The 27688-nt window shown below is 29.2% G+C and overlaps 1 protein-coding gene and 1 pseudogene across 1 annotated transcript; one reads left to right on the top strand and one right to left on the bottom strand.

Annotated features, from left to right (window-relative positions):
* Window positions 1-4308: 4308 nt before the first annotated feature.
* LOC107016641 lies at window positions 4309-6016 on the bottom strand (annotated as a pseudogene).
* An 11755-nt stretch (window positions 6017-17771) lies between these two features.
* On the top strand, window positions 17772-21250 carry LOC107028890. Its single transcript, XM_015230135.2, has 4 exons — window positions 17772-18084; window positions 19117-19328; window positions 20237-20498; window positions 20603-21250. Exons 1-4 carry the CDS (start codon window positions 17917-17919, stop codon window positions 20930-20932), a joined length of 972 nt encoding a protein of 323 aa, XP_015085621.1. The 5' UTR covers window positions 17772-17916; the 3' UTR covers window positions 20933-21250.
* The last annotated feature ends 6438 nt before the right edge of the window (window positions 21251-27688 follow it).

Genomic DNA, 27688 nt, shown 5'->3' with positions numbered 1-27688 from the left:
TTTATGTTTCATAATATCGGTTATACAAAAAATATTATTTTTTTATTAAAAAATAACCTAATTTATATTTTTTATTTTATTCTTATAGAAATAATTTACGATCATACAAATATCGATGACTCATTTAACACAATATGTTTTTTTTATAAAATTGCCATCCTTTTATTTTTCTTTTCTTAAACTTTATATCCAGTTAAATATTGATATAAATTGAGCTAAAGGGAAAATATTGACAAAACACAATTATTAATTTAATATTGAAAAAAATATATTTAAATTGTTTAAACAAATTATATAAATTGCTACTCATCAAAATTGTTTTTCTTTTGAAAAATGATTAAATGTTTTTACTATAATATTCTCTCCTTCCTATTTATGTCAAGTTTTACATGTTACTATTTGAAAAGTCAAATGAATATCTTCTTTGATTGTAATTATCTTCAAACTTTTTTAAAAATATTTTAGATCACTAGTTATGTTGACTTTTACATATGTAACTTTATATTTTAAAATTTTTATATCCAAATTTATAGTCAAATGTAAATATCTTTGACCTATCATACTTCTAATTATTTAGGGAGTAAGATTTTGTTAATTCTCCCAAACCAACTATAAATAGGTTGTGATTCTCATCTTATTGTAAATATATCCTTTGTCAATTTTTACTCTTCAAAAATATAACGAACCCAAATTATTCCCAATTTTTCTAATAATTGTTTTTTTTTTTCTCATGGGGAATTTTATTTCATGTGGTACTTCACCAAGGGTTATGAGTTCAAGACCAACAAGGGTTATTTTTCAAAATGGAAAAATTCAAAAATTTAATGAACCAATAATAGCAGCTGAGCTTATGTTGGAATCTCCTAATTGTTTTTTAGTAAACTCCAGCTCCTTAATCGTCGGCCGAAGATTTTCAGCTTTATCGGCCGACGAGGAGCTGGAGTTAGGGAACATTTATATAATGTTCCCAATGAAAAAAGTGAATTCCATTATAACAACAAAAGATATTATTTCCGTTGGAAAATCGGGATCGGAAAACGAGGCAACGATGGGTAGATCGTCGGAGAAGGACGGGGTCGGACCGTTAGGTTTTCCGGTGAGACAAGAATTTAGGAAGCCTTTGTTGGAGACAATTATGGAAGAACAAGTAATAAGTTCAAGGTAGAGGTGTTTGAATTGATTTTTTTAAAAAAAAAATTATATAACTATCTCATGTATCGAATCTTTTTGATTCAAGTAATTTAAATTTGTGTAACGTGGGTCTATTTAAGAGGATATTCCCTACTAATAGAATTTTATTATTCTTAGTGTTTAAAATTTGGAACCCTAGCTATTGGGCAAGAGATTGATTTCATCTATCTCACCCGTTGATGGTTGTTTTCTATTATCTTACGAGAAAATTAGTAAGTACTTTTTAGTTTATACGGTGTCTTTTAATTTATTTGGAATTGAGACATAATTACTTGTGGGAGGAATTGGTGGAGACTCGAATTGTAATATTTAACATGTTATAACAAGTTACACTCTTTTAATTTACTCTAAGTTCGTAACTAATGTTTATTGCTTAGAGTACATAAAACTAAATTTTATGGAATAAGCATTTTTGCTCTGAAAAAACAGTTATAACAACGATAGTGGATTCATTTTTTGAATAGTGTTACTCTCAAAATTAATGGATATAAAGTTTTAATCTATGATTCAAAATGAGGCTTCTTGTAAGAATTTGGATAAGATATAAGTATTTGATGTTTGGTACTCACGCTAGAGCTTCAATTAAGTTGGATTGACATTATGTAAAATTTAATTAAGAGAAAAATGCTTTTTAATTTATTTCTTTTCAATACACAAAATTCAAACAAGAATTGTCTTACTAAGAGTGGAGGCATCTTATATGTCCTTCTATGAACCTTATTAGTCATTGTAAAGGCTGGATATAAGATGACATATTTGATTTTATGGCTTGCACATGAACATGTCATGTCATTAGATGTCGAAATCCTTTGACTTTTATGATTCAAAGATTGTGCATATAGAGATTATATAGAATTCAACTTCTAATTATCTTAAATATATAAATACCTAAGGCATTGCCACTTCTAATTAACGGTTGGTAAGTTGGTTGATAATCATAACCCTGATAGGTTCCTTTTCGACCCTATTTTGGAAATCAACCTAACCAATAACACTTGTGTTGTAGAGTCTATTTTCTCTGTCTTGATTTCTGTGATACTTTTCACCTTTTGAGAATTAAATAGTTTAATTTTGATTGTAAATTTGAATTGAGATCTTCTAATCTTTTGAAACAAAATTTATATATTCGGAAACTATGTAATTTGATTACTCCACAAATTCAAGAACCAACTTCACTATTAGTGGATCTTTTATCAAGGAATATAGTACAATAAATAATGTTGTACTAGCTTTATTATTTTTGATTAATCACAAAAGCTAGTGATTATTACAATTATTTCATCACAATGTTTTCTATTTCTACTCATCATTCCAAATTTCCTCCAGATGATTTCACATAGAGTAGCACCAAATTCACATAATTCAAGATGATATCGAAGCACACAAGAGTCTCCATGTTCAATCTAAAATCTCAATGCCATTAAAAAGGTAAAAAAACATATTTGCTTGTGTTTGACTCATTTAAGGAATCAAGTCCCCATTTGAAGAGACGTGCTGAGATATGTAATATAACTGAGTAACAACTTAAACTTTTAGATAAGATAGTTACACAACTTAACATGTAATATGTAGATGAAAAATATAAATATCTTCTCCGCGGTTTGGAATATTAATTGCCATATAACTTATCTTGAATCTTGAACTAGCTGTAGAAATCTCACGTAAGTATGGAGAAATCAAGTATTGTATTGATAATTATAATGTTGAGTTACAAGATTCTTATATAGGAGTAGAGTCATATTCTAGTTATACTAGGAATCCTACTACAACACAATTAATTACATGAGTAGTATTCTAATTTTACAGCAGTGCTATAAACTTGTCAGTCAGCTACGTTGGACATGTTCCTTTGACATGTTTCAATCTTCATCTTCTTTCTTCATCAACATTTGTTATAGACACGTCAGTCAGCTTCGTTGGACCTGTTCCTTTGACATGTTCCAGTCGTTAGCTTCCTTCTTCTTCAACACTTCCCCTAAAGCTAGTGAGTAGAGGAACGGTTACTCATAACTTGCTTCGAATACTCAACAAAAAAAACTTTGAATACCCAACAAAAACTTGTTTTATCAATGCTTCGGTATGAATGTGATGTCTAGTCGTTGCTTATGATAGTTCATCTGCATATTGATACGAGTAGTCCCACCAGTAAAAACACTTAAGAGCAGTATGATTATTCTCATCACATATTTGACATGACTCAATATTATTTATTCTCTTATTTCACTTCGGAAACTTTTATTGTTTAAAGAAACTGGTCCATATTGATTGTTCTGAGAACTTGTTCCTTGTCCAGCTGGCTTGAAACCTGTTTCTCTGGAGTTAGTGTTGTTGTTTCCTCTTTCCCTGCCTTTTTGGGCAGATAATATCATATTATGATTTTGTTGTGACACATTTTCTTAATCTTCCCTTATATCAACACTCGTGGCAATATAAACAAATTGATTAAGAGTGGAATATGGTGTCTTACCTAATATGTCAAAGGTCTTGTGTTTGATACCTAAACCTCTAGCAAAACTAATTATTTTTGTTGCTTGAATATAAGCTTTTTCCAAACATTCTCATATCTCCTTGGCAATTGAGAAACCCATAATTATATACATGTTTTCTTCGGTCAAGGTGCCTGAGATTCAACTCCTTAGCAACACATTTTTCTCCTTCCAATCATCAATGGTGACACTATATTTTGCACCCTTCTTAACTGCTACAACTTTCCTAGAAGTCTGTCCAGTGGAACAACTACTTTTACTTGGTTCATATATGAGATACATTAGTTTCATCACCTGAATCAATTGAGATATTTTTGTCCTTCATATGAGGTAGTTTTCTTACTTAAGTTTAATGGAGTAAGCGACAATAATTTGGTGAAGTGAGAAGGTCAACATAGTGTTGAAAGAAGAGGGCATTGCAACGTGTGGACTTTTTTCTGATCAATACGCTCTGATACCATGTTAAAATATAATACAAAATGACTTTCAATATTAACTATAAGATAAAAGACTTTTTTAGACTTTTTCTCAATTAAAGTTGGTCAAGTTTGGAAAGTAACATACAACATCATAAAAGTAAAATACTCTATTAGATCAAACACACCTTGAATTTCCATTAATTCCCTGTACTTTAGGTGTCATCTTCAGTATTAACCTGGAAAATTTTCACGAAGTGATCTTTTTTACCATTGTTTTCTTTTGTATTGTCTTGGGAAATATTCTCCAAGTCGTCGTTTCACCATTGTTTATTTCTTTCTCTAGTGATTTTGCACTCTCATTAGCTAGAAGTGAACCATTTCCAACATATTGAACCTCAATATCATTGTATTTTTGGTCATTTCCTTCATTTATCACATTATTCTGGGCAAAAGTTAATAAAACCTAGTAAGAGCCCTTGTTATCATTCACTTGATTATGCGTTGAACCGTAGCACTTGACTGAATATCTACGAGTTGAACCGTAGCAGTTGATTGGATATGTAGGGGTAAAATATAGTACCACAAGTTGTGGGGAAATAAATACATTTGTACCCAAATGATTAAATAAACTAGTTCAATTAGTTGGTCGCATAGTATGATTGTGACAATAATGAGGGGCGACAATCCCATTATTACAATTATAAATTTTCCACATTCCATAGCCGGAATTTGAAGGATAAAAATTATGATAATAATGGTTATTACTATTCATAACTCTTCGTTCCCTTGGCTCTACTTTTTTAACCTCAACATATTTATTATTCAACCAGTGAATTTTTCTTGCAATACATGTGTTACAGATTCTTTCGAATCATAAGTAACAAACTCAAATCCACGGGGTTATTTTGATTTCTTTATTGAAGATGAGGTTCAATTGTGAAATTATTTCAATTTTTTTAAAATATGTTTTAAATTCTTCTTCGATAAATTAAGAGGCAATCCACCAACAAAAATCTTTCTTCTGTTGTTATTGCTAGTTTCACTATTTTGTCTTTGAAAATGTGGGCATTCTAAACCAAGTTGGCATTGACTAATTGCACCTTTAGGTATCACCAATTTAACATCAACCGTTCTTCCAAGGATTATGTGCTGCTGATGAAGAAGGAAGCTGACGATTGGAACATGTTCAACGAAGTTGACTGGCAAGTTTATAGTACTGCTGTAGAATTAGAGTCACACTAGGATCAGACTACTTATTAATTAGGATTATATTATGCAGACAATTAGATTATTTATAAGTGCATTATTACGATTATTATAGTATTAATAGGTAATGTAGTAGGACTCTAAGTATAGTTAACTTAAGTCTGTAAAATTCTCTCCTATATAAGGAGGTTGTAACTCAACATTATTTTTATTAATACAATCCTTGATTTCTCTAATCCTATACGTGAGATTTCTAAATGGTATCAAAGCATAAAATCTCTTTCGCTCTTTGAGTATTTATAAAAAAAACTTGTAATACAATACTACTCAGTGGAGGTCCAAGAAATACAATTTGCACCTAAGTAGATGTTGCAGCCTGTAGTTGATCTCCTAGTTGTGGTACAGCCTCCCCAATCAGCATCAGAGTAGCCATACAACCTACACAGTGATTGTGAAATAATTGAGTCCAAAGTGTAGAGTACCTTTGATGTACCTGAGAATCTTTTTTACCCCTTGAAGATGTTCAATGTTTGAGCTTTGCATAAACTAGCTTGCTAAATTCACAGCATGAGTGATATCAGGTCTTGTGAAGGTCAAATATTGAAGGTTCCCTACTATCATTCTGTACAAGGATGAATTTACAAGACTTCCCACAGTTTCATGCAAACAATGTTTTTGAGCCAAATTAGTGGCTAGAGCCCTTGTCAAAGTCATCTTTGTCTTGGCCAGCAGCTCAACATCACACTTGCTTTGATTTAAGTGAATTCCACCTTCGAAATACTTCACCTCAATTCCTAGCAAGGCAGTATCTCAACATCAAACTTGCTTTGATTTAAGTGAATTCAACCTTCAAAATACTTCACCTCAATTCCTAGAATGAAGTGTATAGGACCAAGATCTTTCATAGCAAATTCCTTCCCAAGTTGTAGAACCAACTCTGAGATATGAGATGGATTACTTTCTGTGACAATATTATCATCCACATATAACAAGAGAAATATTTTGTCTTTATGAGTTTGCAAAGTAAATAAGGAAAGTAATATCATCCACATATAACAAGAGAAATATTTTGCCTTTATGAGTTTGCAAAGTAAATAAGAAAGGTCCAACATCAACCTTACTACAAATGAAATCAATGTGTAAGAGATTAATGCTAAACCTATCAAACCAGGATCTTGGTGTTTTTCTAAGACCATACAATGTATCTTTAAGTAGACACACATGCTAAGGATACTGGGGATCAACTAAACCTATCTAAATTCGTAACCAATGTTTAATGTGTAGAGAACATAAGACTAAATTTTATGTTGTAAATATTTTTGCTCTAAAAAAATAGTAATAATCACGATAGTGGTCATTTTTGGACAAGCGTTAACTCAAAATTAATGGATTTAAAGTTTTAATCTATAGTTGAAAGTGAGGCTTCTTGTAAAAATTTTGATAAGGTATAAATATTTGGTGCTTGGTACTCGCGCTACGGCTTCAGTTAATCTGGATTGACATTGCATAAAATCTAATTAAGAGAGACGAATTTCTTCATTTAATTTTTTTCAATACACAAAATTCAAACAAGAATCGTCTTAATAAGAGTGGAGGCATCTTATATGTCCTTCTATGAACCTTATTAGCCATTGTAAAGGCGAGAAATAAGATGACATATTTAGCTAGCATTTGGCCATAAATTTTCAAATATGCTTGGCAAATATTATTTGAGTGAAAATTTGGGTGAAATTTCACCATGTGTTTGTCCATAGGATTTGGGAAATATATTTCACCTTTTTAGAAAAATATGATTTATACCCATAAATTTTAAAAACTATCAAAACTAACTATAAGTTTGTATTACAATTCAATTGGATGTTCGTTACAACAATAACAAATAGTGTCTATGACACTAGAGCAATGTGGTAATTTGGAATGAGTGCAACAAGCATCATTCCATACATCGTGAAATAGACGAAGCACGTGACTTTGTTACCTTGAGCTAATTTTTCATCAATTTCATCAACAATCATATCATTATTTAATATTCACTAAATATTTCATCACTATTTTGATGTTTACGTAAAAAATTATGTAATACAACAGAAACAACTACTATAGAGGGTGTTTTTGTAAAAGATAAAAGTTTGAGGTAAAATTTTATTTTTTCAAAAGATCCCAAATAATGAGACTTGGCCCAAATACTAGAAAAAACTAGTATTTGGGAATTTGGGATATTTGCCAAAAATATTTGCCAAATAAGGACAAATTGTATGGACAAACATTATTCGTCAAATTTTTTTCCAAATATTATTTGAAAAATCTATGGCCAAATGGACCCTTAATTTGATATTATGGCTTGCACATGAATATGTCGTGCCATTAGATGTCGAACTCCTTTGACTTTTATGATTCAAGGATTGTGCCTATAACAATTATGCATAATTCAACTTCTAATTATCTTAAATAAATACCCTAATGCATTGCTGCTTCTAATTAATGATTGGTTGTTCAAATTTTTAGAAATAAAATTTATATATTCTGAAACTATGTGAATTTGATTAGTCCACAAATTCAAGAACCAACTTCATTACTACTAGATTTTTTATCAAGGAAATATAGTACAATAGATAATGTTGTACTAGCTTTATTATTTTTGATTTTATCACAAAAGTTAGTGAATAATACAATTATTTCATCACAATATTTTCTATTCTACTCATTCATTACATAGCATAGCATCAAAAATCAACAACTGACTAGCATTAGGAACTTCATGATATTTAATCCAACCAAACTTCTTTGCTAAATATTGATTGAGTTCTCTTGGTAAAAAATTTTCTTTCTAAACCTTTCCCAAAGATGGACACTTCTCTTATTCTCTTTGAAAGGATTAGAAACTTGTGTTGGATCAAATTTTCATTTTTCAAAATTTAGTGTAAAGTCCCAATACAATAATTCAAACTCGCCTTGTTCTGTTACCTTTTCCTTGATATGGTGGCCCAAAAAAATTCAAATCATAATAGTAATATCGAGACGTAAGATAATTAAGTGATTAAAATAATCACAACTTCAATATGGTATCAGAGCAGACAAGAGGCTCAAACTTCAAACTAAATCTCAATGTCATTAAAAGGTGGAAACAATATTTGCTTATGTTTGACTCATTTATAGGAATCAAGTCCCTATTTGAAGAGACATGTTGAGATATGTAATATGATTAAGTAACAATTTAAACTTTTAGATAAGATAGTCATACAACTTAACATGTAATATGTAGATGAACATAAGTATCTTCCCCGCGGTTTGGGATATGAACTGTCATTCAACTCATCTCGACCTAGCCTATTTCAACTCAAGCAAACCTCGGGTGAATTGGGTCGTATGACCGTGTATTGATTTGATCCATTTTGACTTGCCTAAGTTTGATCCAACCATTTTAGTTGTAACCTCTAGTTCATAATGTGGAGAAGGAAACCAAATATTCAATTTGACACGGCAAAACAAAAATGAATTTAGATCGGACACAACCACCTCTATATAAGTATAACAGTCATTCACTATAACAAAATTTTACTATAATAGTCAATTTTCGAAATGTCCTCTTGTGTTGTGGAACTATCATTTCCATTGCTTTTTTTGATAGTTTAGTATGATAACAACTCCACCAATAGTTCGCGGATGAACCACAAGATCAACTCTAACCAACCTGTTCACGTTAATTTTACGTATGATCACCAAATTTTATTCATGTACCAAAAGGGAAAACTTAACTTTATCTACAATAACAGTGAAATCACAACAACAATTTTTTTTTTACATTAAAATATACATGTGTGGTATGTTGGTGTTGACTACGCGTGCTCAAAGTTTCAAGATGAAAAATGGACTTTCAAAATATATCGTCTAAAATAAGCCATAAGTATTGTTTGTGTAGGTGAAAATCATCTTATTATAAAATTGAAAGAGTATTACGTAAATAGGGGCATTGGAATAATATTGAAGTACCAAGAATCGTAGAACCAAAAGTTAATTTTTGTTAATTTAAAACTTGATTATAAAAATGGTATACATACTAGATTGAATGATCAAATGTCTTACTTGATTAAAGTGCAATTTTTTTCAGAAGACAATATAAATATTATATCATGTTCCATCAATGTATACCATATATTCGGTGTGAAAATAGACCAACATTATTTCTAGGAAAAGGTCTGAAAACTATTCTAATTTTGATCAAAATTGATGTTACGATATCAAACTTTATAGAGGATCTTTTACACTGCACTATTTAATAATGTATTTTAAAGATATATACGTGTTCATGTGGGCACATTATTATTTATAAGTATGCAATATTTTTTATGTTCATGTGAACACATATATACCTTTAAAATACAATATTAAATAGTGTAGGGGTAAAAAGTCCTTGTCAAAGTATGATATCGTTACAATAATTTCTGCCAAAGTTCGAATATATTTCAGACATTTTTCTCTTATTTCTATCAAGTTGGTCAAGTACTTATTACTTCTTAGATTGTATTTGTTATTTTCACAAGTCTATATATATATATATATAATAGTCACAAACATTCCGATCGGGGATAAGAATTTCATCTAATATGTTCTTGAATTCAAATTTTGATTAAATGCTAAAAGGAAATGGTCATCACCAAAGAATGTGATGCAGTGGTTGTTTTTTTTTAATTAATGGTCTCAGGTTTGTGTCTTGATATATAAAAATCTTTGATAGAAAATACTACCTCCCAAATAGGATCCTACTTAGAGTCATCAGTATGGGCTAGGGTCGTTGGACCGGTCTGGCCTAATTCAAAATTTAATAGGGCTGGACTAAGATTTTTGAAGCCCATTTAAGAAAATTATTTTTTAGCTCGACCTGAATAAGTCTGCTTGTGAGGCTTGATAAATATTGATAGGGCCGGTGTGTGGGCCAGTAAAAGTTTATTTAAAAATATAATATAATATTAAATTTAGAATTAAAAAGAGTTTAAATTCAAAACAATTAAGTTAATATTTTTATTTAGATATTTATATTTTTACTTGGAAAAAAAATTTAATAAATATTATAAGATAATTTTATTTTTGGATTTGATTAACAAGTAGTAACATTAACATCATCTAATATTATTTTTTCGTTATTTATGATAATATTTTTAAATTATAATTTATAATTCAATTTAGTAATTATGAAAAAAATTAAAAAAAGTAGGCTGACCCGGCAAGTCTGTAGCCCACATACTTGTGGATTGGACCGACCATTTTCTGGCTCACACAAAAAATGAACTAGTCCAACCTGAACCGTAAAATATGAAAATCTGTATGAATTAACCCAAATGGAATGAGTTAACCCATATTAACAGCTCCAATCTTATTCGATATAAATTTTATATTAATCAACCTTAAATATAAATACCGCGTCAATGAGAAAAAAAGATGGTCCTCCTCCATCAATGACGTGTTGTTATCTTTCTTACTCAAAAAGTCCAATTGATGAGGTGTATAATTCTTTACAAAGCGTGTACAATGAAATAATTATTTTTAAAAATAATTCTAACTAATTATATCTTGTATATTTGAATTAACAACTAAAATTTTATATAGCAGGTATCATAGCTACTAAGTTTTCAAAAGGACAGTAACGCAATTAATATAGATAATCAAATAGCAATTGAGAGCTAACAATCTAATTTCATTTGATAACGAATAAAATCAACAAAAAAAAGTAATAAAAATAACGTAGGAAGAACTAATAAATATTTCTTGATTTACTAAAATAAATGAGCAAATAGGAAAATTTTATTTTTTGATTTAAGATCGAGAAAAAAAGAATAAAAAACTATACCATAGATTAAAAAAAATAGAGTAACATATTAACAATTCATAATATTGATAACGATCAGAAAGAAAATATTATTTTTTTATGAAGCAATCATGCTAAATATATTATTATTGTTAACGTACTTTTTAATTTTTATATATGTATTCATTATTTATTTATTTATTTCCTTTTTCTATTTGTGGAGTGGGTGAGTTGAAGGTCTGAAAAGTCTACACTTCCTTGGAAGTTAAGATTTGCTAAATTGTTATTATTTCATTATTTGTCTTTGTTTTTTTTTTTCCATGAGTAGAAGGGTTAAAATAAGCTTTGAAATTAAATTTAATATCTTTTTAGAATTTTATTATATATATATATATATTATCCAATATCTCTTATTTTAACGTGATTAATTTATTGACTTTCTTGAGTTAATAACACATTTTGCATATTTAGTTAGATCACCTAATAAATAAGGTGAAAAATTCAGACAAAAGACCTAATTTAAATGTTTTAGGGAAAAAAATAATTAACTTGGTATAAAAGAAAAATCATTTTAAGAATTAAATGAAAAGATAATTTTATTTTTAAAATTCAACTTCGCATTTTCTGATTAAAGATATAGTAATATAGTGATTATCTTATTAATAGTAGCTTTTGGCGATCCTTTAAGGTTGAGTTAAATGTCTTATTAATCGACTTGTTAACTTTATGAATAATGATGTTAGGGGAAAAACAGAAAAATAATAATAAAAAGAATCAAATCACATGTTTTCATTGACATAAAAGTTAATTATAAAGCACAAATGTGAAATAAAATATATTGTAATATAGTACACCACATTTCATGTGCACAAAGCTCAAGAATAATAATTCAACCAAAAAAATAAACAAAAAAAACTCAAGAATTATTAAAGCATATTGCACTTTAACGTGGCTAAATAATGGAGTATAATAACCACATTTTTATTTTTAATAAATTATAGTAAATACCTGAATTTTTCGAAAATCTAATAATTTTTATTTCAAATTTTGTATTTATAGTGAAAGTTGGAAATAAAAAATGACAACACCTAGTGAAAACAGATTGTTGTTGAAATTCAATTATTGAACTTTTTTTTTCTCACTTATTGATAAAAGATTCTCTAAAAATAATTGTGAATATTTTTTTTAATAAGAAATATCAATGAAAAAAGTTTTTTTTTTTTTGAGTGGTCATCACCCTATTTAAATCCAAATTAAAGACATTTTTGTTATGAAACTATATAAATTTAGAAGAAGAAGAAAGTAGGGAGAAGAGAAAAGACTTCTTATTTCTCTTGAAGTATATTCAGGATTCATAGATCTTTCTCACAAATCTTATTTACAATGAAGGAAAACCCTTTATTTATAGGGAAAACCTTACTTGGTCCCCAAGTAGGATTGCTAACCATATCCTACTAGGACTCCACATAATTAGACATTCACTATAACACAAATTGTTTATAACACTCCCCCTTGAATGTCGTTAGATTATGTGCCTCGTTAAAACCTTACTAGATAAAACCCAGTGGGAAAAAAATCTAGTGAAGGAAAAAGAGTACACATATCTAACAATACGCATTATGGATGCCTCATTAAAAACCTTACAAGGAAAACCCAGTGGGAAAAACCTTGTGAGGAAAAAAGAGTACATCGCGTATTAACTCCCCCTAATGACAACATCAATCCAGAGACTAGAATCTTCATTTTTCAAGTTTGTGCACCATCTTTTTGAAAGTTGTAGTTGATAGGGACATGGTGAACAAATCAATTATAGTATTACTTGAACATACCTCTTGCATGTTGATATCACCATTCTTGGAAGCTCATGAGTAGAAAAACTTTGACGAAATATACTTTCTTCTATCTGCTTTTATAAATCTTCCCTTCAGGGTCAAAGATTTCTGGAAGTTCCTTACTTCAACTTCTTTAAGCAAATAATCTATTGCCTTTTGAAAACTCTTCAAGAGTTTCAATTCTAGTTATCAACTTGCATAACAATATTTGTATATGCTTCATGCATTTTGAATCGATTTAATCCTTATGAGGATGATAAACAAGTTTTCCAAAAACTTGTATATGCTTTAGATTTTGAACCCATTGGATATTTAATTTTGTCAAGCAATAACATTCAAGTTAGATGTATGACATCTTTTAGTGCCTAGATTGCAAGTCAAATAAGCTTTACGCTTACCAAGATGCATCATTCCACTTTTCACTTGATAATTATTTCTACACAAGCATGCTTTAATAGATGTAAAATTCATATCCTCATAATCTTTTACAATATTGCGCGCTATTGTATCAAAGATATTGTCAACGATACACCATTTTGTATCGATTCACAATACGACAAAACTTATTGAGATCTCATCACTTCATTATTTTTTAGGTAGCTACCCCTCTCATGAGGTTTCATAAAGTGTTATGTCGTAGGCTCTACAAGAGAACATTGTCTCCTTATTATGATCATTTTGATTCTTTGATCCTCCCCCTTTTTCAAGGATTATTTTATTTAGAATTGATTAGTCTATCATGCTTCATGCATGTCATAGACTTTTTCCTTGAGGGACATTCAATAGGAGTATTTACAACTTTTGTGTTGCTTCTAATCTCCCCCTTATGTTAGACAAACTAACATATATTTCATTCTTTTGGAGAATCTATCTTTGTGCATCATAGTATATTCATTGATTATATACCATATATCAAAATAATCAGATGAAAAATATTTGGTCCCCGACCATAAATCAATTGAAAGAAAACTTGATCATAATTTATCGGTCTGATACGTACAATTACTTTTGTATGCAATATCGTATTTCATATCAACATATGAAGCTTTATTTTCATAAGCAATGATTCACTATGTGAGACATTTAATGTCACATCATCTTATATATTTATCAATATTATCAAGATGAATTATCTTAATTTCATATTCTGAAAGTTGTGCTTTTAGCTCAATTATCTTGCACAACAATTTTGTGAATGTCATACTGCAAGTTGACAACAAACGCACATATGATTATCTTATTGATGCATCTTTATCATATCACATGATAGGTGAACGGGCCCATATTCACCTTTTATACTTTTCAGAATTTAGGGATTTAGTCCCAACTTTAGTTGATCCAATCAACTTTATCACGAGAACAAACAAAGTAAAGAATTCTTGAAGAATCTTTTAGTTTTTCAATGTATGTCCATTATTCAGTATGCACATCTTTGGGTTGACTAAATTATTCATGCCAACTAATAAAATTATTAGTACTCGTAAACTCCAAGTTTACTACGCCATGTGCCTTTTGCTTTAGTAAATTTCTGATTTACTATTATATGAGTAAATTTCAATTTTATTACTCCAAGAGTAATTTTTAGATTTATTTCTTCTCAATTACTTCACCCTTTAGGTGAGTCATGATATCATCATTGAATGAACTAATCTGAAGAAAATTGTGCATGTAACATATTATTTGTGCCAACATTTTTGCGAACATCAAGTTGCGAGATAATAATAGGCACACATGAGACCATATAGAAGAAACATTTATTAGGACCATTAATGTCTAAACAATCCACTAGGTGGATGACTAGGTCCACAAATATTTGTATACGTTCCTAGAACGCAGAAAATTCAATCTCAACTTTCGTTTATGGTGGTCTCACAATTAGTTTGCCTTGCTAATAAGTAGTACAAGAAAATTCACCATTTAAAAGAATTTTTAGTTTCTTCCATGAAAGTCCATTTTAATTTTCCATAATTCGTCTAAACATTATAGACTAACGATGTCCCAGACAATCGTGTCAAACTAAGAAAGTATAGAAATTAGTAAATTTCTTATTTACCATAGAACGTGCCTCAATTGCACTAATTTTTATCCAATACACGCTTGAAGATAAAGTATGAAACTTTTCTATAATACATGTCTTCTTTAAAGACATTCTTGGTGATACCACATCATTGATCAAAGATCGCAATCTTTCACATGCCTAGCATGGTGGCTTACTCCTCATTCCCTTTAGAGAATGGATCCATATTTTAGCATTTATCAAAAGTTCTCACTCTTCATGAATGGAACACAAACATGTGAGCTTATCAAATTATGATAGCTTTAGTACCTCATTCCATATTTATGTGCATTATTCAATCACTTTTCTTTCAGACATATTATGCACTACAACCATATTCACTTTATGTAATGGAGCAAATTCAGTAAATTTCATGACTTTTCATCAGAAACACATTAGTTTTTCTTTAGTCATTATTATATTATCAATATGGTGTATTAAGACTCAAATTCAATGTTTTATCCATATAAAAGTGTCTTAGGTCATAAATCGATGAGACTTGAATCTAACATCTTTATCTTGATGCCTTATCATAAATCCATCATCTTATAAAAATGTTATATCATTGCAATAAATCAAAAAGGCTACAATTTACTTATAACTACTGTTACCCATATAAAAATATTATACCAATAGCATGATAGAAATTTGAAACATATAAATTTTGCACTTTGCAACCATATCGATCTATTGTTTTCTTTGTATAATTTTTCTTTTAACAAATACTTGGATGGTTGTGTCTTCTAACCACACTACTCAAGACCACATTTAATATTTGAAAGTAATCAAAATTTTCTTATTTCTAAAGATTTAAAGGTGAGCCGGTAAACAGTAAATAATGTGTTATCTTTAATAGTTTTCATAGTAGTTAAAGTCGGCAACATAACTAATCCATAAAATCAATGCAAAAGACAATTCTTGGAACATGTTACCTGGACTAAAGGAACGTAGCATCGTGTGAATTTCATCTCCAATAAAAAAAATTGATGATAGAGTCTCGTGCTGATAACGTGTTATGAAACTATATAAATTTAGAAGAAGAAGAAAGTAGGGAGAAGAGAAAAGACTTCTTATTTCTCTTGAAGTATATTCAGGATTCATAGATCTTTCTCACAAATCTTATTTACAATGAAGGAAAACCCTTTATTTATAGGGAAAACCTTACTTGGTCCCCAAGTAGGATTGCTAACCATATCCTACTAGGACTCTACATAATTAGACATTCACTATAACACAAATTGTTTATAACAATTTTAAAATTTTTTTGACGATCATATTATAAACAAATGTGATTGACTCAAGTCTTTAAGTTTTTCATGTACTTTAATAAAGTATAGGGAAAATTAAAATGATGTTCAGATTTTCATTAATTAAACAACATAATATATTGCTTTATTATCTTAGAAAGATAAAATAATCAAATATGAATTGTGGTGATATGATTAAAATTTCTCTCATTCAAAGATTTCGAATTCGAACATTGATTATGAAAAATTCTGTTTAAAATGTCATCTCGAAAAATGAGTTATCCAATACATGAATTCAAATTAGTCGAGATTTCAATATCAGTATTGTGTAAAAACAAACTACATTTGACTCCTAATGCCCACGAAAAGGGTGTGGAGCCTCGTTCCATGTTGCACTCTTATCAGTGTATTACCGTACCTGCTATCCAACAGTCTTTCTTCAGAATTATTTAAATAGATGTTCCTTCCATTCCGTTTATTTTAACAACTTATCCTAAGATCTCCTCGCCAAGATCTCCTCGATGACATAGGAAGCAATCCATCATTAATGGTCAAATTTAAATTTCTAAAATATAATTAATAAAATTAATTTAATAAATACTCCCTCAAAAGTCAACATGAATCCATTAAAAAAAAGTGAATACAGGGTCAAACAAATAAACAGTTTATCGTAAATGTAGCAAAACAAAATTTCCATAACTAGAATAAGCTAAATTATTGGAGAAAAGTATGGTATTTTTGAAATTATTTTGTAATTTTACTAATTTCAATGTTGTATATTTCCAGATTATTCACATATTTTCCTCATGTAGTAAATAGCAATATTCTGCGCCGTAATTTTCTCAAACATTTTAAAACAAAATTTATTAAATTAGTTGGTGGCCCAAAATATCTCCTTACCTACCCTACCTTCAAAAAATATAAAGGAAAAACAATATGAAGTTTCCTTTTCAAGGAATCCATAACCAGCCCCCCCCCCCACCACCCCACCCTCAACCATAAAAAAATTAAATTAATTATTATAATTTATAGTATTATATTTTCATTTTAATATAGCACAATTTTATGAAGCGCAAAATTTAAGAAAAAAAGACAGACTTTTGAAATATATATTTAAAAGAAAACTTGAGTATTTGTATTGTAAAAAGAAAATATCAAAATTAAATTATTTTCACAATTTTTTTTTGAAACAGACTAGAAAAGAATTGTCATAGAGTTTTCATTATTAAAAAGCTTAAACATTCAAGGTCAAAATTTAAAGTTTTACCCTTTGAAATTCAAAAACAACAATAATATTTTCTCTATATCAGCATAAAAAACACATCAGAAGATTCTTACTATTTGTCATATTCTTAATGGCCAAATTAATTAAAGTACGGAAAAAAATTGATTCGAACATCATAATTATTTTTGAAAATGAGATGTAAATTTTAAAAAATAAATTAAATCTCGAAATCCGGATAGTGGCACCATATACCACATATATATATAGGGACAAAAAGGAGTAATATTTTTAGAGTTTTACAAAAGGAACTTTCTTTGTTAAAAAAGGGGCCAAATGGTTGACCAAAAAAGAGTTGTTTTTTCTCTTATATAAAATTATGAACAGATCTCTAAAAGAAAAAGAAAAAAAACAACTCTCATTTATATAATTTTTTTTCTCATTTTTTTTCATAATGGTTTCTGCAGAAACTAAACCAAATATTTCATCAAATTTCAAACTAATTGATGGAAGAAAATTGTGTTACAAAGAAAGAGGTGTTCCAAAGGAAAAATCAAATTACAGAATTATATTTATTCATGGATTTGACAGCTCCAAAGAAAGGGATTTTCTTGCACCCCAGGTACATTATTATCTAACATATTTTCTTCATATCTTGTTTGAACATAATCGTTAAATGAACAAGTTGAGTTAAATTTGAATGGATGATTGACTTATTTGGGTGAGAAATCATAAATAAGTCATAATTCAACGTAACTTCTTGATATGCTGTGGAACAGAATCGTTAAATGGACGAGTTGAATTAAATTTGAGTAGGCCATGACTCAATTTGCTCGAAATTTATCATTTGGGTGAAGATCATAAATAAGTCATAATTCAACATAACTTCTTTGATATGTTGTGGAACATAATTGTTAAATGAGCAGGTTGGATTGAATTTGAGCGGGTCATGACTCGATTCGCTTGAAACTTATTTATTGGGTGAAAGATCATAAATAAGTCATAAGTCATAATTCATCCTTTCTTCTTTGACATATTGTGGAATAGAATTGTCAAATGGACGGGTTGAATTGAATTGAGTAGGTCATGACTCCATTCGCTCCAAATTTATTATTTGGGTGAAGCTCATAGAAAAGTCGTAATTCAACATAACTTTTTGATATATTGTGGAACAGAATTGTTAAATGAACAGGTTGAGTTGAATTTGAGCAGAAAACCGGTGAAATTAAACAATGGGTCATGACTTTAACTTCAAAATGTATTATTTGAGGGTGAAGATCATGTGTGCTGAATAAATAAGTCATAATTCAACATGACAAATATAACCCAAATTTTCTTTTTTAAAAGGAAAAAAAATGGAAAGTTTATGGTTTTTTTCCTCTTATATTATTAGTTTAAATTATTCCAAATTTATGCAACTGTGTTTTTCATGTGCGGATTGAATTAAATTTGAACGAAAAATAAGTCAATATCAACAACGGAGTCATGATTCAACTTGGTAAAAATTTGACTAGTGAAATGTGTTGAATGACAAGTTATAGTCAAAATTTGACTAGTTATATTTCTTGTTCAAACCATTTGGTTAAGTCAACAAATGAGTCATAATTCAACGAGTTCGATATATCTGATTAATTTTTTTTAAAATTTTCGACAGGAACTTATGAACTCGATGGGAGTATATATAGTTCAATTCGATCGAGCTGGATATGGAGGGAGTGATCCTAATCCGAAAAGATCGTTAAGGAGTGAAGCATCAGATATTGAAGAATTAGCAAATCACTTGGAATTAGGATCCAAATTTCACATAATTGGTTTCTCCATGGGATCTTACCCAACCTGGAGTTGCATCAAACACCTATCACATAGGTAACATTCATTAAATCATCGTATGTGCTTTTATTGTGATCGATATCAGCAATGTAGTTCATTCAACGATAAACTTATAGTCTAAATTGTATAGATAAAGATATAACACGAAACCTGAATGAACAAAATGTCAAATTGAATCATACCTTTATTTGCTTGAGCCAAGGGTCTATCAAAAACAACAGTCTTTCTACCTTCACAAGGTGTAAAAGTAAGGCTATATACATACCTCCTCCCCCAGACCACACTCGTGAGATTAGACTAGGTTTGTTGTTGTTGTTGTTGTTGTAAATCAATGTCTTTGCTTGAGCCGACGGTCTATAAGAAACAATCTATCTATCTTCACAAGATAAGCGTAAGGCTAAGTATGCACAACCTTCCTCAGACTCCACTTGTGAGATTTAGACTAGGTTTGTTGTTGTTGTTGTAAATTCATGTCTTTGTTTGAGTCGACGGTCTATAAGAAACAATCTCTCTATCTTCACAAGATAAGCGTAAGGCTGCTAAGTACGCACAACCTTCCTCAGACTCCACTTGTGAGCTTAGACTAGGTTTGTTGTTGTTGTAAATTCATGTCTTTGCTTGAGTCGACGGTCTAAGAAACAGTCTCTCTATATTCAGAAGATAAGCGTAAGACTACTTGCTCACCACCCTCCTCAACCCTCATCATACTCCACTAGTGAGATCGCACTGAGTTTGTTTGTTTGTTGTTGTTGTTGGAAATTCATGTCTTTGCTTGAGTCGAGGGTCTAAGAAACAGTCTCTCTATCTTTACAAGATAAGTGTGAGGCTACTTACACCCCACCCTCCTCAACCCTCCTCAAACTCCACTTGTGAGATTACACTGAGTTTGTTTGTTTGTTTGTTGTTGTTGTAAATTCATGTCTTCTATTTTTCGAACTTGGTAGGTTAGCAGGGGTGGCATTTGTGGTTCCCATTGTCAATTACCAATGGCCTTCTCTACCGGAATCTGTATTAAAGGACGATGAACGGAAGAAGTGGTACAAAAGGATGACTTTGGTTGCAAGATATGCACCTAAGTTATTGCATTGGTGGATGATCCGAAAAACGTCTCAGTCCTCTTCTAACGATGGTGCAAAACCTACATACTTCACAGACAAGGACTTGGAGCTTTTGAAGAATGCACCTGGATTTCAATTTCTTACCGCGGTAAGATCAATAACACTAACTACGTCTTAATCCCAAGCAGGTAGAGTCCGCCTCACCATTTCCTCAAAGATTTGATATTGTTATTTAATGTTTTCCATCTTCAGGACAAGCTAAAGAGCAGAAGTGTTTTCAACAATCTCCGTAGTGACTTCCTTGTGGCGTTTAGTAAATGGGATTTCGATCCTTTGGAGCTTAGCAATCCTTTCCCTGAGAACGATAAACGTCCTGTTCACCTCTGGCACGGGTGTGAAGACAGATTCATCAATCTGAAACTACAAAGACATGTATCAGAAAGGTTACCTTGGATTCAATATCACGAAGTTCATGATGGTGGACATTTGTTGATCTATGATACCGCGGTTTGTGAAGCCATCTTAAAGTCTCTTTTACTTGGAGAGGATACACCACTCTATACACCTCAACTCGACTCCTGATAGACTGTCAACGCCTCTTTTTTGTACAACTTGATAACCATTTCTGTCACTTCGATATTTCAAACCAAATCCTGTTTCACATATCCAAAAGAATATGGTGAAAAACGCGGTGACACTGATACATTACAGCACCAACATTAGGATTCAAAAGTATCGGGGACAACTATAAAAAGAAAAACGAAGGTTTACAGGATATGGTTGAAAGAGAAGTATGAATTGATTAGATTTATGTATAGTGCTTTCTGAGCATGATTTTTTTTTGATATAGTGAATGATGAAAAAGAAGTATATAAAAGCCATCAAATGTTTTATTGACTATATTGCATAAACTTATAATTCTCTTATTAAAATCTTGATCTATAACTATAAGTTGTATAAAAACTAACCATGTTCTAACTTGTATGGAACATTGAAACTAAATCTATTAAAGATATGTCAAGAAAGGATAAAAAAAACCTCAACCATGAAGCATTGACAGTAACTTGAGCTTAGTAAACCAAATTAATCTTCTATCCCTTTTTTTTTTGTAATCGTAGTGTCCGGATAAACTTGTGTATACCTCAATTGATTTTACGAAATACATGTCACCTCGACTAGCACGAAGGTACCAGGTAACTCTGTCTACCAAAACTTAGACAGATAAAAAGAATCACTAAACTTAGTGTATGAGTGTATCATTTTTCTTCTTCTCTTTTCCTGAGTTGAACTGAACTCAGTACTTTCGGCATAAATCACACAATACTAACAATTGCATATACAATGTGTTTAGGTAAGAACCTCAAAAGTTAGAAAGCATCAACTTTAAATTATGAATCTGCTTCTAACCGAAGACACAAACTCGAAAACCTCCGTCAAATCAGTTGGTTTTTCTAGTCCAAATTAAGCTTCAACAAAGCAAATTCACCATTATTCTATACTAAATAAAACTTAAAAATCAAATTAGCATTTCAAACATGCAAAAAGCCCTAAATATTTTAGAAAAATTCTGAAGCTCAAGAATAGCTACAAAATATTGAACCTTTTTATTTTAGTTTTCCACCAGTGTCAAATCCTTTTTGTTTGTGGATCGAATTTTAGTTTAATAAAAAAGTAAATTAAATATGAGTAATATTTAGCTGTTACCAAAAATAACATTTTAATAGAGAATTACTAAATACACATCACATGACACGAATAGTAATACTTATTCACTTTTTTAAAAAAAATAAATTCAAAATACGTCGTATTCTGTTTAACCATATTTTCTAATATTTAGTGTTATTTGCCTCTCTTGAAGTTCAAATTGTCAACCTCTCACATCTGCTCATTGTAGCATATTTATACTCTCTTTTTTCACATGTTCAAACCATCTCAGTCTTGCTTCTCTTATCATGTTCACTTTCACTTTGTCCCGAATATTTTTATTTTAAATCTTATCTCTCCTAATATGTCGTACATCCACTTTAACATATTCATTTATGCAACTTTCACGATCACTTCATCTCATACAACATAATCGATCTAACCGGCCACCGCCCTATGAAACATACCTTTAAGTTTTGGTGATACCTTCTTATCACAGAACACTCCAAAGACGAACCTCCATTTTACCTATTCCACACAACTTCATATATAATATCATTAAATTTATATATTTCAAATATTCAAAATTTGTGTCTAAACCACTCTAATTAAGGGTGGAGATGGTAGGAAATTTACGAATTTTACATGTACCCAATAATTTAATAAATAAATTATATACATAAATATATGAGCATGAACCTAGTCACATAATTAATTATTTAGGTAAGACATACGTTATGAGTCATTCGAGTCTAATTTAAAAGTGGTACTCCACTCCACAAAACTGCAAAAAAAAAAACTAACACTTTGTATTATCTTGGAAATAGAGATCCCTCCACAATAAAAAAACTCAGGACTTGGGAGCAACAAAAGATATTTTAGTTTGTTTGAACTTATGTCCATTTAAAAATAAGTGATTTTTTAAAAAATATTGTGACAATTATAGAGTATTTGAGTCTTTCAAGTTAATGTCCAAAAATATATTTGAGTTTTAATTGAAATTATTGTGATAATTATAGAGTATTTGAGTCTTTCAAGTTAATGTCCAAAAATATATTCGAGTTTTAATTGAAATTATTGTGACAATTATAGAATATTTGAGTCTTTCAAGTTAATGTTCAAAAATATATTTGAGTTTTAACTGAAATTATTGTGACAATTATAGAGTATTTGAGTCTTTCAAGTTAATGTCCAAAAATATATTCGAGTTTTAATTGAAATCATTGTGACAATTATAGAGTATTTGAGTCTTTCAAGTTAATGTCCAAAATATATTCGAGTTTTAACTGAAATTGCTGTAATAATTTTAAATTTTGGACATGACCTTTTATCCCTATATTATTTAATAGTGCTTAAAGGTATATATGTATCCAGGTAGACATCATAAATATTGCATTATTATTAAATTAAATAATAACTTATTCACGTAAAAATATATATACATTTAAAATACACTATTAAATAGTGCAAAAGATAACAGGTCCTCCCCAAAAGGTTTGAAATTGTTATAATTAAAGTTTAAATATATTTGAAATCATTATCTCTTTTTTTTAAAAAAAAAAATATTTACTAATAATAATATAAGCGTTCATTTAATTAAAATTCGTAAAATAAAATCTAGTTCACTTTATTTGTATTTTTCTAAACTCTTTGAAAGTTCCAAAGTAATGAAGTGAACATGAGAGGACAAAGTTGTAACAAGTTCCCAATTTTGTAAATCGTAACACACATATTTAGAAGAAGCAAGTGATGAATGGGAGTATACTTCTTGCAAAAGTATCCTCAAGCTAATATTCAAATTCAAAATTTTAATTTTTTTTTTATGTAGAGAATATTTTAATTTTTTTTTTATCTATGTAGGGTTGAGAACAATATATTCCTTTAAAATGAGAGAGACTTGCAAGTTACATAATAATAAAAAAATAAATTAAGTTATATTTCAAATTTTATTGATTTTTTTCTTTTTCCATTTAACATTCCCTATTGTCATTCTTGACAATTTAATTAAAGAATTTCAAATTTATAATTTATTGGGTTAAAATTCTCAGGATATTTTAAAAATATTTATTTTAAAAAAAAGAATGCTTTCCTAAAAAGAGGAGATAATGGATGTGAATGTTCTTTCATAATTAAAAATTGAAAAAAATTACTTAAAGACATGTTTATATTTATTTTAGTTTCTAATATTTTCTTTTATTTTTAAAAAAAATTTAATTTTTTTTATTTCTCTCCTAATGTATTTAATGTATTCGAGCTACATATTAATATATTTGAGCCAATATTTAGTGTATTCAAGCTATATATTATGTATTCGATTTATTTTATAATGTATCCGAACTAGTTTTTAATTATCCGAGCTATATGTATTCGGTTTATGTTATAATTAATATATTCGAGACACATTTTAACGTATCCGAGCGATACAAATTTTAAGGGATTATTCACAACAAAAAAACTGTGAATTAAATGGCGATTTTTCTAAGAATTGTTTGAAAATTCGCATGAAATTTATTTTTCTACAAATTTTCATACTAATTTATAGGAAAATCTCTATGTAGATAATTTTCTTGTAATGATTATAATTTTATAAAAAAAGAAATAAAATACAATTTACTCTTGTATACTATACTACGAATTTTACATAAATTATACTTAAAAATATAGATTCGTAGCTTTAAATATGACAAAAATCTTTAACAAAAAATATTTATGTAAAATTTTATTTAGTGGAACATCTTTATTTAAATAAAAAATGTAATTGTAACACCAAAGTAGGTGCCGCTATAGTTAAAAAAGAGCAATGAATCGTGTCAAACATTGGGAGTTTTTGTTAGTACACGTGTCAACCTTCTAGCTTACAATGTAAAATCATATTAAGTTTAAAAAAAAAAAAAACTTTTTTCACTTAATTTCTCTTCTGATTTTGTAACTATATATATGTAGATTGAAAATTCTAGAAATTTTTTCTTAAGAGGCAAAGTACTCCTCAATCAAAAATGAAGGTTAGTTCTTAGCTATATTTTATTTGATTTTTAATACAAAGTTTAATTTAATTTGTTGTATCCTTTTGTTTGTGATTAGTTAGTCTCATTGACTTCTAATTTGTTTGAGGAATTTTGGTTTTTACTAACTAAAATTTATTTTTGATGTTATTATCAAAAATTGTGGTACCAAAATACTATGTATGCATGTTTTTTATTTTTGTAAGTTTGTGGATGTAGTCATCATGTTTTAGTGCATAGGCAATAAAGTTTTTTTTCATACTTATCCATATTAGTTGCAAACTTTCGATTTCTATTATTATATGTTGGTTTTTCGTAGCTCGATTATCGTATTGTTTTGTTATTGTCTTTACTGGACCCCACAAAGACTTTCTATTACTGTGACTTATACTAGCTCTATTTCACATTACTTTGGACCCTGTTGTTTTCGCCCACCCTTAAAAAGAACTTAAATTATATTGTCCTTGTTAATGATGATTTTGTGACTTTAAATTTGGCTACTACTCAAAAAGAATGACTTCTTTTTTGGAATCACACATCACACGTGTGACATGTGTAACGATAGAAGATTTAAAAACCTGTTAAAGAATGATTAAAGTCTCACATTGTTTGTTAATGAAATGATCGCATTGATGGTTAATGAAATGAGTGGACTTCTTATAAGACTAAGAACCTTTAGCTAGCTTTTAGGGCGTGAGTTAGGTCTAACACTTAATTTCACGTGGTATCAGAGCAGGGTTCGTCTCACCTGATTTTTGGAATTTCCAAAATCAAAATTGTCCAAGCACCATCTCAGAAGAGTAAAAAATTCTATTATTTTTTTAGAATAAAAAGATAAAATAAAATCTATTATTTTCTTAAATCTCTGTTCCAAGTCAAATTAGGTCTTTCTTTTGGAATGCAATGTCTCAGAAGAGTGAAAAATTCTATTTATTTTTTTTAGAATCAAAAGATAAAATAAAATCTATTATTTTTTTAAATCTCCGTTCCATTTTAAATTAGGTCTTCCTTTTGAAATGCACCATCTCAGAAGAGTAATTCTATTATTTTTTTAGAATAAAAAGATAAAATAAAATCTATTATTTTCTTAAATCTCTGTTCCAAGTCAAATTAGGTCTTTCTTTTGGAATGCAATGTCTCAGAAGAGTGAAAAATTCTATTTATTTTTTTTAGAATCAAAAGATAAAATAAAATCTATTATTTTTTTAAATCTCCGTTCCATTTTAAATTAGGTCTTCCTTTTGAAATGCACCATCTCAGAAGAGTAATTCTATTATTTTTTTAGAATAAAAAGATAAAATAAAATCTATTATTTTCTTAAATCTCTGTTCCAAGTCAAATTAGGTCTTTCTTTTGGAATGCAATGTCTCAGAAGAGTGAAAAATTCTATTTATTTTTTTTAGAATCAAAAGATAAAATAAAATCTATTATTTTTTTAAATCTCCGTTCCATTTTAAATTAGGTCTTCCTTTTGAAATGCACCATCTCAGAAGAGTAATTCTATTATTTTTTTAGAATAAAAAGATAAAATAAAATCTATTATTTTCTTAAATCTCTGTTCCAAGTCAAATTAGGTCTTTCTTTTGGAATGCAATGTCTCAGAAGAGTGAAAAATTCTATTTATTTTTTTTAGAATCAAAAGATAAAATAAAATCTATTATTTTTTTAAATCTCCGTTCCATTTTAAATTAGGTCTTCCTTTTGAAATGCACCATCTCAGAAGAGTAATTCTATTATTTTTTTAGAATAAAAAGATAAAATAAAATCTATTATTTTCTTAAATCTCTGTTCCAAGTCAAATTAGGTCTTTCTTTTGGAATGCAATGTCTCAGAAGAGTGAAAAATTCTATTTATTTTTTTTAGAATCAAAAGATAAAATAAAATCTATTATTTTTTTAAATCTCCGTTCCATTTTAAATTAGGTCTTCCTTTTGAAATGCACCATCTCAGAAGAGTAATTCTATTATTTTTTTAGAATAAAAAGATAAAATAAAATCTATTATTTTCTTAAATCTCTGTTCCAAGTCAAATTAGGTCTTTCTTTTGGAATGCAATGTCTCAGAAGAGTGAAAAATTCTATTTATTTTTTTTAGAATCAAAAGATAAAATAAAATCTATTATTTTTTTAAATCTCCGTTCCATTTTAAATTAGGTCTTCCTTTTGAAATGCACCATCTCAGAAGAATAAAAAATTCTTTTTTTTTTAAGAATCAAAAGATAAAATAAAATCTATTATTTTCTTAAATCTCTGTTCCAAGTCAAATTAAGTCTTCCTTTTGAAATGGATGGATTATTATTTCTTTTAATATATAGTTGATTAAAACTAGGGAGAAAGTAATAAAATGTGTGTGTGTACATTTGTTGTTGTATTTGGTTTATGCGTGAGAGAAGTGCAGCAAACATTTCTTTGCTCTATAAGTATAGATTGGCTTAAGAATTCTTGGAGGATTTAACTTACATACGCTGACATGTTGTAGCAGGTGGTCCTTCGATAATTTCACTTATTATAGGTAGGTGCATACGTTTAGTTACAACAACTAATAGTACGTTTTTGTCCCAAATAAGTTCGGATCGGCTATATGTTAACAAAGGTTGAACTTGAAAATGTGTTAGACAAAAAAGTGGTATGGTGCCTCATCAAGTTCGCGGTGACACGATTCACCGTAAAATTACATTATACAGCTAGATTAAA

This window comes from Solanum pennellii, chromosome 1 (genome assembly GCF_001406875.1).
Source record: "Solanum pennellii chromosome 1, SPENNV200".
Taxonomy (NCBI): Eukaryota; Viridiplantae; Streptophyta; class Magnoliopsida; order Solanales; family Solanaceae; genus Solanum; species Solanum pennellii.
This window is presented reverse-complemented; position numbering and strand designations above follow the sequence as displayed.

What these genes read in the sequence shown, in the direction of transcription:
- LOC107028890 (XM_015230135.2), top strand. Translation starts at nt 17,917, where the DNA reads ATGGTTTCTGCAGAAACTAAACCAAATATTTCATCAAATTTCAAACTA. An exon ending in GGGATTTTCTTGCACCCCAG is followed by an intron (nt 18,085 to 19,116) that starts GTACATTATTAT and finishes AATTTTCGACAG; the next exon opens with GAACTTATGAACTCGATGGG. An exon ending in GATTTCAATTTCTTACCGCG is followed by an intron (nt 20,499 to 20,602) that starts GTAAGATCAATA and finishes TTCCATCTTCAG; the next exon opens with GACAAGCTAAAGAGCAGAAG.